The sequence below is a fragment of the Alosa sapidissima genome, chromosome 2 (assembly GCF_018492685.1).
Source record: "Alosa sapidissima isolate fAloSap1 chromosome 2, fAloSap1.pri, whole genome shotgun sequence".
Taxonomy (NCBI): domain Eukaryota; kingdom Metazoa; phylum Chordata; class Actinopteri; order Clupeiformes; family Clupeidae; genus Alosa; species Alosa sapidissima.
In genome coordinates this window covers 42,371,817-42,385,239 of record NC_055958.1, presented here as the reverse complement: position 1 = coordinate 42,385,239, position 13,423 = coordinate 42,371,817, and the positions used below count along the sequence as shown (strand labels likewise).

Here is a 13,423-nt window from a genome sequence, read left to right as displayed (position 1 = left end):
TGTTGTGTCATGCTGGTTGATTAAGTAGACTACAAATCTATACTTACAGCGGGGAAAATAAGTATTGAACACGTTAAAATTTTTTCAGTAAGTATACTACCAGTGAGGCTATTTGCATTAAATTTTCATCAGACATTAGTATTAACTTAGGTAATCCACACATATAAAAAAATCCAAACATTAATGTCCATAAGTAGAGTTATGAGTAAAAAAAGTGGAATGCCACAGGAAAAAAGTATTGAACATGCCTACTGAAATTTCTTAAATACTTTGTGGAAAAGCCTTTATTTGTAATGAGAGCTTCAAGGCATTTCTTGTATGACGAAACTAATCAGTCGCAGTATTCAGGTGTGATTTTGGCCCATTCTTTCAAACAGATAGTCTTTTAATATTGAAGATTCCAGGGGTCCCTCTTGTAAACCCTGATCTTTAGATAACTTCAAAAACTGTTCAATTGGATTTAAGTCAGGGCCTTGATTTCCTTTCTCTGAAACCAATTGAGAGTTTCCTTTGCTGAATACTTTGGATCATTGTCCTGCTGGAAGGTCTAGCCATGTCTCATCCTCATCATCCTGGTAGATGGCAAGATTCTCTCAGCAAAATGGCTCCATTCATCATTCCTTGAACTGTATGAAGTCTGCCAGTACCATGAGTGTTGCCAACTATTTCAAATGGAAAGTAGCTAAAGCCAGCTCCAAAAGTCGCTAAATGTCGCTAGATGACGTCACACACTAATTTGCATATCAATTATGTCACCCCCCCCCCCCCCAAAAAAAAAAAAAAAAAACGGTGATGGCCCCTTAATTCCCCTTTACACCTGTTTGCTTTTCTCCTAGGCCTACTGAAATAGGCAACTAACTAGGTAAATATATTTAATATAATTGTATATTAGGGTTATTGATACACTTCTGTACATCTTGTCATAGTATACACCAGAATGAGCATTAAGTGGCTGAAAATCAGTCATTTCCAACCTTTTCCCAACTGCTGCATTTGCTTTGCACAGCTTGAAGTCTGATTATAACTTCACCATAGGCTACACACAATTTAACCTTACGACAATGGCTATATTTTGGATTTATTTAGTTAATGTCACTCGGACAGACCGACAGAATTTTTTCCCCCTCAGCCGACAGTCTGTCCTGCATTGAGAACATTGAGGCTACATAGCCTAAACGAATGCTTTAGTTTACCCATCAATCACACATTAATCACACATCACACATAAATCACACATAAATCACCCATCACACATAAATCACACATCAATCACACATAAATCACCCATCACACATCAATCACACATACATCACACATCAATCACACATAAATCACCCATCACACATCAATCACACATAAATTACACATCACACATAAATCACACATCACACATCACCCATAAATCACACATCACACATCAATCACACATACATCACACATCAATCACACATCAATCACACATCAATCTCCCATCACACATCAATCACACATAAATCACACATAAATCACACATTAATCACACATCACACATCAATCACACATAAATCACAAACCATGTAACAGAGGGACACACGTTAAAGACACATCTCACGAGCATTCATGCAGAGCATGACAGGGTTAACTAGCCAATCACGTGCATCAGTCCAGGAAATAACAGGGTGAACTAGCCAATCATGCGCATCGGTCTAGGGAGTGACAGGGTTAACTAGCCAATCACGTGCACCAGTCCAGGAAATAACAGGGAGAATTAGCCAATCACGCGCATCGGTCCAGGGAGTGACAGGGTTAACTAGCCAATCACGCGCATCAGTCCAGGGACTCGTCTCACACATGGAGAGATCCTACCACACAACAGCGCTAGTCTGGCCACGCCCACACATCGCACACTTTGGAATGCTTGGACTCGCGCCAGCAGAACCAGCGTCTGTCCCTCAGAGTGGCGGGAACGACCTTACAATATAGAGGACTCGGGGAACTACAGTACAGTCCCTCAGAGTGCTGGGAAAGGTATTAAAATAGAGGAGACCTAAATAAACAGATACTTTATTGATCTTATCTTTATTGGCTTATGGTAGCTTAATAACACTGATTTACCTGCAGCCTAATGACCAAATGACTTTGGTTATTAGGAAAAATAGCAAGGGCCACAGTTAGCAGTCATACTAACTTATGGAAAGTCACAACAGCACAGAAGTAGCACTGCTTGTACTGTGGTAAGGACTGCATGGGCAATATTGAAAGAGATATTGGTCAGGTCATGACTATGCTAGTGGAAGTATTTCATTGTTATGTAACTGCTAAGCACATTTGCCTACAGTAATTGCAATCAGATTCTTGATTCTTATATACAGAGGGGTATTAAACTCATTGTGCTGTAGATAGGGACTCCCCAGGTCAAAAACAACCAAGTCTATGTTGTGCAACATAAAAAAAAATAAAACTTTTAAAAAAAAGTAATTGAATTGAACATGGCATGGTGATTAGCATGTCTCCACCGTCTATAACCTTGTATGCCAGGGGATGAAACTGACCTTAACCTTTGAACCCATGGCCCTGAGTCCGTAAGTTCATCTAACTTGTATAGACAATAAATGTACTAGAGTTAATGAATGATATGACCAAATACTGCATGTGAGTTATTTGTGTGACCCCTTGTAACCTTGACCTTTGACCTTTGCCAGCTCTTTGACAACTTATAGTGGGTAAGTAGACCAAGTTTGATGAATATCTTTCCATTGGCTTAGGAGATAACAGCTAATATCAAGATGTACTAACATACGTTTTTGGCCCAAAAATCATTGTGCCATGCTCCATTCAAAGCCCTATATATTTTTTCGGTACAAATCTGCGCTGTAGGCACCACAGAATTCTTAATCTACAGAAAATTACGATTCAAATGATACCAAATATGCTTTTGCTGTATTTACTTCCACCTTTGACCCTTTTCTAGGCTAATTCGCTCAGACCATATCTCAAGGGTAAAGGTTTCAATTTCTGTATTGCGGTTTGTCTCCTTTATGTACCTTTGACAGATATGTGTGGGCAGTAGGCTACAGTAAGCACTAGCCAACAGGAGTCATCATGTCATGGAAATTCCCTCGATGGTTAAGTCTAAGGATCGGGCCTGTCTTGTTTCTGTTTAACCTGCTGGTCTACAGTTTGGAAGATATTTCTCTAGGCAGTTCTGTTTTTATTTCCGAGTTGTGAAAAGGGTCGACACGCCATTATGTGGGCGACTTTTTTCCGCGTAGCCTAAGTGATGTTGCGTGTCTTGCTGAGTTTGTGTCTTTCGTGTGCGTATTTGCACGTTTTTGTTTGGACTAGGCTGCCACGCGCACCGGCTCTGCTGCACGACTGCTGTGGCGGTAAATAGCGGACGGAGGAAGTGTGTCGTTCAGGGAATTCAGGACAGGGATTTCCTGCTAGTTCACCAGAAACAGGTCTTGGCAAGAGGTGGATTTCCCTGTGAGTAGTGTGTGTACACAGTTCACTTGTGTTTCGCTCGCAGGATATTGCGTTCTCTGTGTTGGGTAAAAACACAAGAAAACCTAACTGCTTTCACTTGAAGTAATTCCACTTTCGCATCTCGACAAGGTCCGTGTTGTTTCAGAGGAAAACCCGCTCGCGTGGTGACGATCAATCAGGGCAACTCCTGACATTTTCATTGCTGACTTCAGGATCGACCAGATCAGCCTTCAGATCGCATCTTTGCCATTTACGTGGAGCGGGCGCGCGCGCTCAGTCATCCAAAGGTAGTCTGTTGCGAGAAGCCTACACAGTGAAACGGAACCCTTTTCCTAACCTCGGTTTTATATTGGATTGTGTTCACCTAACCCATAGGCTGCTACTACGGTAGTCACACCGTGACCAATTTCTTTCAGATAACTGTACCTGGGAGAACGCAACACCAGATGAGCTAACGGCGAAATGCGCAGAAGCCCTCGAGCTGATAGGACCAGCGGCTCCGACGCGGGAGGCTACTGGGCGACCTCCCACCCTGGATCACCGGTAAGTACACATGTAACGGTAATATCAGTTGGTTTCATTGAGCGCAGAAACTCCCGATTAGCGTTTGCGTTCTAAACAGCACCTCTGCTTGGCTTGTCCCACGAATGTATCGGCTAATCTACAGCGTTTATTTCAACCTTCTCAACCTTCAGTGTGCTTAAAAACAAAACAAAGAGTAGGGTAATAGTAAACAAAAACACAAACATAGTTTAAAAAGTAAAGTACATAATAATTAAAAAGAAAACATAGAAGGCACAAGGTAGAATTTGCAACTCCGTGATAACAGGGAGTCCATTTCATAAGTTAGTTTTTAACTCCGTGATAACAGGGAGTGCATTTCATCAGTTCGTTTTTAACTCCGTGATAACAGGGAGTGCATTTCATCAGTTAGTTTTTAACTCCGTGATAACAGGGAGTGCATTTCATCAGTTAGTTTTTAACTCTGTGATAACAGGGAGTGCATTTCATCTAGGGATGTAACAATTACCGTTGTAATGGTAAACCGCGATAAAAATGTTGACGATAACAATTACCGTTTTCTTTTCAAATATCATAATTATCACGGTTGATTACCGCAGTGTGGAAACCGTGTGTTTAATCCTTCCCAGCTTCATCTGAGCCTGCTTTTAACATACAGTAGGCCTGGTACAATGAAACAAAACTGGTACCCTACTGATTCTGTTGTCTAATTGATGGTTTTAACTGCGATTCGGATAAGGCTACACCTGATTTTAAAAGGTGTAACATTTTCACCGCAAAACGTGCACTGTATCATGTAGCCACTCTGCGTCTTTCTATGTTCACATCCACATTAAATCCATTCCACTCACCAGTGGCGGAACAAGTCAGAGCCGGGCCGGGGGCGGGGCACATGACCGGGCCCTTTATTAAACTCATCATAACATAATTTTACAACATAGGCTACACATGCCCGCAACAGCGGGTCTTACAAGCGTCAGCGCCACGGAGGGCAACTATGTAATTTTGAAGTCCATCGAACGTACATGAAGTGTAACCAAGAGAACAACAACAAAAACATTAGGCTACATGACCCCTAATAATAAAACAACAATAATACGCAGCACTATTTGAAGGGCATACATGTACGACGAGCCTTGCGCTCCGCGAACTCGTCCACGATGCTCTGTGTATGTCCATTATCTTTGCTCTCTCATTCTCTATGGTGGTTTTTAATGATCTTTAACTTGGAGAACGAGCGTTTAGAGGTTGCAACGGTGACGGGAAGAGTCAAAAATAAAATTAGGGTGGAGCAAATCTCACTGAATGCAGAAGTTACTGCTGGGTGGTTGCATTGGCGGAGCGAGGGGGTGGTTTCGGGGGCTCAAGCCCTGAATCTCTTTTCAAAAGCCCCGAATCTTTTTTTGTAGCCTATGTGTTTTCAATTTCCCACGATTCTAATTTCTAATTTAACTTCCCCTCGGTTTCTCTATAAATGTTACAAAATGTAGCCTACTATTACTGAGCAAATATCCCTTACTTTCAAAGCCCAATATTGACAGATAATCGGATTTCCCACACGATGAGTTTAGGCAATGCCAGAGCCGAGATGCGGTTTACGTCATAAACCTGGCAGGAAAGTTCAGACCGGCGCAGTCAGTTTAAACAGCAAGCCGGTTAGAAAAACTATTGTCAAGACATTATGCAATTAGGCTACTGTACCACGGAATACAAAAATAAACTTCAGAAAGACAGAAAGTTTGTTGTACTGTATTCTGTAGTCTGTATTCTGTAGTCTCAATGACCGAATCAGTAGATATACCTGTTGTCAGTTGAGTTTGTTCAATTTATTGGAGGCTAGTAGCCTAGGCAAATATGAAACGGAGATGTAACGTGGCTACCGGCGGGATTTTGAACTTGCATGTTTCATGCATTTTAGGGCAAAAAATACCATGCGATTGATGTGTTCTCCATTTGAGGAACGTAATCAATTGCGGACGTGCACAGACAGCTCAGACACAGAGCGCATATAGGCCTAGGTTAGGCTACTTTCACTTTCTAGAGCGCATTCATTAGGCTACGTAAAAGATGCTTCATACCAAAACAACGATCAAACATTATCAAATGTATCATGACGTGTCACAAAGACTTACTCAAAATAAAAAAAATCTAAACCAAAATCATGTAAGTGTAAGTGTTCTCTCATTGACGCCTGTAGGAGACAATATCGTTGATCCAATTTTGTAAATTTGCACGTCGTAAAGTTCAATATGAGAGTTAAAATAAAGCCAGTCATACAGCAGAACATTTTATTCAATATTTTACACCTACTAAATCTTCAAAGTAAATTTCAAAACTTTTCAGCAACCGTGAGTCATAACTCGTCCTGACTGGGGCAACCTATAAGCCTAATACGTCCCACTCTGATGAAAATGATTGAAAAGAAACCGTTTGCATGATCTTAGCTCCTCTGGCCTTGTGCCGTGGGAGAGGCCCGTCCCACCTTACCCGGAGGTGGGGGAGGGGCGCCCTCGCACCGGGCCCGCCGGGGGCGTGCCGCACCCCCCTCAAGCTCCGCCCCTGCCACTCACGTTATTAGGAGAATACAGTAAAGCAATACAGTACTGCCTAAAGTTTAATTTCAAACGCTTACTTTGGTCTCATTCATTGGACCCAAATAACAGAAATAGCAAACTCCAAGTTATGGTAGGGTAAGTTAAGCTATAAGCACATAGCCAATTAAACATGAAGAAAAAAGTGAACAGGACACTTTTTGAAACTATTTCAGCTTGTGTAGGCCTATCAGTGCTTTCTGAACATATTGAACACACTTTTAGTGCTTTCTGAACATACATGTATTGAACACACTTTTAGTGCTTTCTGATCATACATGTATTGAACACACTTTTAGAAATACCGTGATACTGTAAGAGAGATATAACATCCACCTTCTGTCAAGATGATGGATGGGGGGCCCCCTAATTAAGGTCAGAGGTCAAATTATAAATTCGCTGATTCAGGGGGGCGTTACCTTCCAGATCATTCTTGATCACGTGAGGTAGGCGTATCTTATGACGTCATGATGGGGAGGTCTTATTTTCTGCAGGCGTGTCTTATGACATCATACAAAGGGGCGGGACCGTTCTTGTTTTTCTGGAACTTTCAGCAACATCGGCGTAACTTTGCTTTGTGCCTTGAAACCGTAAAAAGTGTAGAGTTTTTTGTAAAAATGTATAAAAGAAGTAATTTTTTTTTAGTTTTTAAAATGTATAAGAAGTTTTTAAAATGTATTATTGAAAAATAAAAAGAAATTAAAATAAAAGTCTGTAAAGCACAACCAGAGAGTGTGTGAGAGGGACAACCGTGTTGAACAGTTAACTTTTGTTGCCGGGGGCCTGTGCGGCGTGCGTGGCTTGCGAGGGCTCTGAACTCGGGGGGAGCTTGGGATTCCTTAGGATTCCTTAGGATTACCCAGGACCTAGTAGCGGGCAGAGGCAGGCAGGCAGGCAGGCAGACAGACAGAGTCCCTGGGATGGGACTCTGCGCGCGCGAGAGAGAGAGAGAGAGAGCCTGAAGTCTGGAGCTCTTAGTCGCACGTCTTCTCCCTCCGACGGTTTGGCTGAAAGTGACTGAAAAAGCGGGAAGGATTAGGGGCGTGATCAAACAAATGGGGAGGAATCAAAAATGCCTGTGGGCCGGGCTAGAGGCTGACTGTACAGGCGCAGCAGGGGGTAGAGGTTGACCTTGCACATGCACATGTATGTTGCAAACGTAGGGGCATTCCTTAACCATCGAGTCACGCTACGTCATCAAGCACGAGGTTCGCAAACACAGAGAGGATAAAAGGAGCAGGTGCAATCGAGCCCCGGTAACCTTTTTAAAATTCTCCTTCTCTGCAGCATCAGCGCGCATAAGAGGTGAAACCTAGGCTAGCCATTGTGTGAAAATGGCTGAGCAGATGCAAACAAGCACTGGGTAACCTTTTTAAAATTCAGCTTTAAGCCTTATGACCTGCGATTGAAAGTTCAAGCACAATAGAGGGTGGTGTAGGATTACATACATGTAGCCTATGTTGCAAACGCAGACATTCCTTAAGCATTAAGACACGCTGCGCCATCAAGGACGAGGGTCGTAAAAACAGAGAGGATAAAAGGAGCAGATGCAAACGGGCACTGGGTAACCTTTTTAAAATTCAGCTTTAAGCCTTATGCCCTGCGATTGAAAAGTTCAAGCACAATAGGGGTAGTGTAGGATTACATACATGTAGCCTATGTTGCAAACCTAGGTATTCTTTAAGCATTAAGACACGCAGAGGCTCGTAAACACAAAGAGGATAAAAGAGCTAGAGAGAAAGAGCGGCAGTGAGGAAGAGGCGCTCACTATTGATATGGATGCTGTTGCGGGGCCGTCTAGCGGAGCAGGCACTCCTCAAAACAGGATTTCTAAACCTGACGAAGACCTGGCGAACGCTCCGGCAAGGAAAAAACCGAAGCCCATTTTTACCTCCAGATATCAAGATCCTCCTCCCAACGAGTTAGGAGGAAAAGAGAGATGGTGTAATATCATTTTAGGCTACGACTTTCATTTTCAATTGGGCCAACTGAGTCTGTAGACCTATAGTCTACTATGACTGAACAACAGATCGAGGGAGCTCCTCCAAAGGACCCCATCATTTTGAGATCTTATGACTTTAAAACGTGTCAAGGAATCATCGGTAACTGTTTGAAAGGTAAAACGGAGGGAGAAGAGAGTATCTCTGCGGTGTGGTGCTCTGTACCTACAAATGATGAGAACGTTGTCTATCAGGTGTTTTTGTTGCCTGAAGAATGAAGCTCCGCCGTCTTTCTTTACACTCTCTCGTCAAGTGGGTGACGATGAGGAAAAGGCTACAGTGTAAATTGTGATTAGTTCGCTTTACTTAAAAAACTGTGAAAACCTGTTGCCTTAGAAAAAGTAAGTACATTAACTTGTTAAAGTTTGTTGTACTGTATATTGTATAATATTCTGAGTTGTAAATTCATACGAAAGTTGTTGTTACTCACACACTCACAAACAAACACACACACACACATCCATATGAACATGTATACAGACACACACACACAACAAAATGTAGTCATTCAAACTAACTTGAGCTTCAAACTAACTTGCTTGCTTAGGCTACTTAAAGATTATTAAGTAATTATTCCAGTTGTTAATACACCTTATATAGCACATTAACTTCCACAATTTTGCATTGACATAGAATGTAATGCTAAACTGTTTTCATTCATATAATGACAAGATTTACCACAAACATTACAGAGTGTGCACCCTGCATGTATGAAACTCAGGCTTTTAATACACATTTTTAGTTTGTGCAGAAGGTGATGTTGGAGTTAGCCTTAAGGGGTTGCATGAGAAATGTATGTTAGATTGTGTAAAATACCCTATAGGGTTTATAGGCATATTAAGGCCTGCATCTGCATAATCTATCTTTAATAATCAATTTTTCTGATTTTTCATAAAGCCAGATTGTATTTGAGTATATACTGTAGACATATCAGCCTCACTACTTTAACTAAAGCAAACATTTTATATTCAACAGTTAATATTGAGATTGGATGTCAGTTGTCAATAAAAGACTGCGTCGTTACATTCCTTGTGTCACTGATTCCTTGTGTCCTTGTCTTCTGCCTCACACATTCTTTATACATAGCGCCGAACCCTCATTATAGCCCCAAAATGAACACGGAATTCCACTAAACGTAGCATTCTACCTTGTTTTGAAGGGACTGGTTGTTTTTTGAATGGTCTGGCACTTGCCTAAAGCTAGCCTCTAGTGTGAATTTGGTGAGGTTTCACGTGTACTCTTCAGTTTAGAGATTGAGGCGTCTGATGCTCTGTGTTTCCGTGTGATAGTGAGGCCTTGCTGTTCCGGACAGTATTATTTGGCGACCTTCAACATTTTATCCATTCCTACTTGTGATAATAAACTGTATAAAATAATAAACTCTCTCGTTCAATCCTTAATAATAAGCCTAATAAGGCTCATTTCCATAATGTTACACTTTCTTCATGGAATGGTGGGCATTTCATTCATTCATCATTGCTGTAAGCATTCTTGCGTGCGTTCATTTCTGAACAGAATTCACAATCAAATTGACAGATTCACATTGTCAGATTCAGATGTTTTTTTTTGTAAAATGTTTATGTGCACCGAGTAATACTTACTTGACTTACTTACTTAGTATAACTTACATAAATAAGTTCCTTTACTTGTCTTTTCCAGGCAATCGGTTTCCAAATTGTTTAAAGTGTAGTTGTATAGTTAACACATCAGATTTTACAGTGTACATTACTGTGTGTACATGATTCAAGTGTAATCGGATCATTTGGTGTGTTTGTGATTTGACAACAAAATAGAGTTTCATTTTAAAACAAGTGTTTCATTTTGTAAAAGATCCGAGGGATTCTGTTATTTGGCTGTGGCGGCTGTGTGTTAATTGTGTTTTTCGAAAAAAATTGAATTTGAAATTTCAAAATTCTGCTTAAGCAATGGAAGGAAAAAACAACTGTAACAACAGTTCTGCTCACACCGTTCTCTAAAAATTTGCTCCACGATCTTACGAAGCCCCCTTTAGTCAAATAAATCTCCTCAGGTTGTAATTTTAGGCTATTCTCTTTTGACAACTCAACTGTTTCCACAACTTTGTTTTCTGGAGATTTTAATCATTTTACATCTCTGAATGACAATATATCTTGTTTTATACTTTGAGAATCCCCACATTTTTTTGTTTAGATCAGAAAACCGCATCGGAAATCAGTTTCCGTCCTTTAATAGAGCATTGTTCAATTTCCAATAACCTCATAGTGATGGAAAATCTGAGGGGTCTGTTTATCCGGACAAATAGCAGACTGGGGAAACGTAAGACATGATCAATCCACGATTTGAGCGTTACGTTTTTTATTTGACATAGTGATGTCCAAACCTCCTGCACATATCTGTACATACAGTACTGTGCATATCCGTCTATATGGTTTTCTTATAATCATTTCTTATAATATATTCTGTAAATAAGCTGCAAACATCTATAGTATTCTTACTACTATTATAAAGTTACTGCTACTTCATTGCACATATCTGTAGCCTACATGTTGTTCATACATTGTTCATATGCTATATAGGCCTACTGCTAATACGCTGCACATATTTACCTTCTGGGTTTACCTTCTGTAAACCAGCTATTCTTTTCAATTTCTTGTCCTGTCCGTCTATAATTTATATATCACATTGCACTTTCCTGCTTTTTTTACACTTCTGGTTAGACGCAAACTGCATTTCGCTAACTTTGTACTTGTACTCTGCATAATGCCAATAAAGTTGAATCTAATCTAAGACCCAGCTATTCAAGTTGAATCTACTTGACAAATCACTGGCAAATTTGCAGTGCATGTATTCGAGTCCTACCGCACTCTTTGTGTTGCACCCTGTGCATGTAAAATGTGCTATATAAATAGGCTACTTACTTACTTACTTAACGGAGCGCACAAACTTTCTTTTCAAAATGGCGGACATAGCATTTTTCTCATTTTTATAGCGACGCAAGGGGTGATTGATGAAATTTTTGGGGGTGTGTCTTACATAGGCATGTTAGTTTTTAACAGTGTTTCATTGGTTGATAACAGTTCAGGGGGGAGTGTTGTAACATAAAGACATAAAAAGCATCGGGTAGGTGTGTACCGAGTAACTAACTTTCAAGACAGTCAAACCAATAACTTGTCAAGAGTTTCTGGACCTGTATTTACAAGGATGGCCGAATCGCATACACCAAGAGTATCCGTTTCCAAGAAAAGAGTTACGCTCACGTCGGTTAGCAACAGGCTAATGGATCCTGAAATAACTTTTGCCATCCTAGAGTGCCCCCCACACTCATCTCTGTGGTCCATCATGCAGAGGTCAGACTGTGAGGGTCCCTAATACAGTTCACTGATTCTTGGGAATTTGTATAAAACAGGTTTTAATTTTGAAAATAAAAAGTTTGTAAAATTATAAAATCTGAAGGTACATCATTATAGACCAAGGTATTGGCTGTTCAGCAATGTACTGGTGCAACCTCCTCATTTTATATTTTCCTATAAGTAAATTTATATCATTATATGGGAGAAAAATCACTTTCAGTGACATTATACACAATACTACGCATGAATGCAGGTACAATAAATGATAACATTAAATCATCTTCATATTAAAAACACATTCATATCAAAACATCAAAGTATCTTGCATTCATATCAATATACTTATGCAAAACATGCTCTTTATGTAAGTGTAAATAATAAAACACTTTGATTTACAATATTTTGCCTGAGTAGCCACATTGTGTATATGCAAGAAAAAAAAATGCATGATAGGTGGTCAACACTAATAACACTTTTATTTTATCTATATTACAGCAATATTTGACTTAGTGACATTTCACACAAAAAACCTTGCATGCTTTCAAGTTCATGTCAATGAGTGATGAAAATACACTCTCTGCTTACCGTCACCATCACAAATGCATAGAGAATGTTACAGAGAAAAGCTCCCAGCACTATTGCATCTTGTGCTTGATTTTACAAAATTACTTTTCAAAGTCATTGCAGTAACTTTGCAGAAGCTATTATCTATTATCTTATTTTCATGTTTGGATTCATAGCCATAGACCATAGAATTTAGGTGAACAATGTGTTTCTTTAAGTATGATGTAATGAGTCATTTAGCAACATTTTAGAGTAGTATCTCAGAAAACAATGCACAAGCCTTGGGAAACATGAGCAAGCCTGTAAAAACATACAATATGTTCATACCATCACCAATAAATAAATAAATCAGAAAACACACTCCAATCCTTCCAACTGGGTAGTCATCATCGGTGACTTTACATCATTTGAATACCTGTGTGTGCACACATTACTGCAAGTCTTCTCCTCAGATTTTATTATTGACAATTTACATGTCTTCAAAACATTCAGCTAAAGTCTTTCTTGAAGAGCTAGGTGATATGCTGTCAGTCATTTGCATAGAGTTTGACTGTCTTATCAGTCAGTCTTATCAGATTATATCAGAGGATCTAAACTTACATGTGGATAATCCTGAAAACAATTATGCCAAGGAATTAATGTACATGGGGGCCAACACACTCTCTTAGCCATACCCTCGACTTTGTTATCACAAAGGGTCTCAATGTCTCTACAACTGTTAAAGACCTGACCTTACCCGATCATTTCTGTGTTCTTTTATAATGTCTATGTTCCCAATAACATTTCTATGATGACAAAAAAAGGAGAATCATAAATGGCTCTCTTTGAGCAAGCACTTTCACAGACGTCAAGTTTGCTTTCAGACGGTAGAAGACTAATTCGATGACTTTAACACAAAAATGGCAACCATTATGGATGACATTGCTCCATTACAATTCAGGAAAGTTAAGGA

At 40.0% G+C, this 13,423-nt stretch overlaps 1 protein-coding gene across 2 annotated transcripts in view; it reads left to right on the top strand.

Annotated features, from left to right (window-relative positions):
• The first annotated feature begins 3,047 nt into the window (after positions 1-3,047).
• The window catches only part of LOC121685931 (interleukin-1 receptor accessory protein-like 1-B), a 65,511-nt gene continuing 55,135 nt past the window's right edge, over positions 3,048-13,423 (top strand). Inside the window, exons 1-2 of one of the 2 annotated variants that reach the window (XM_042066806.1) lie at positions 3,048-3,752; positions 3,882-4,008. In XM_042066806.1, coding sequence (XP_041922740.1) covers positions 3,928-4,008 — 81 coding nt within the window. In that variant the 5' untranslated portion in view covers positions 3,048-3,752; positions 3,882-3,927. The remainder of the gene's footprint in view (positions 3,753-3,881; positions 4,009-13,423) is intronic. The other variant, XM_042066807.1, reaches the window with a different exon arrangement.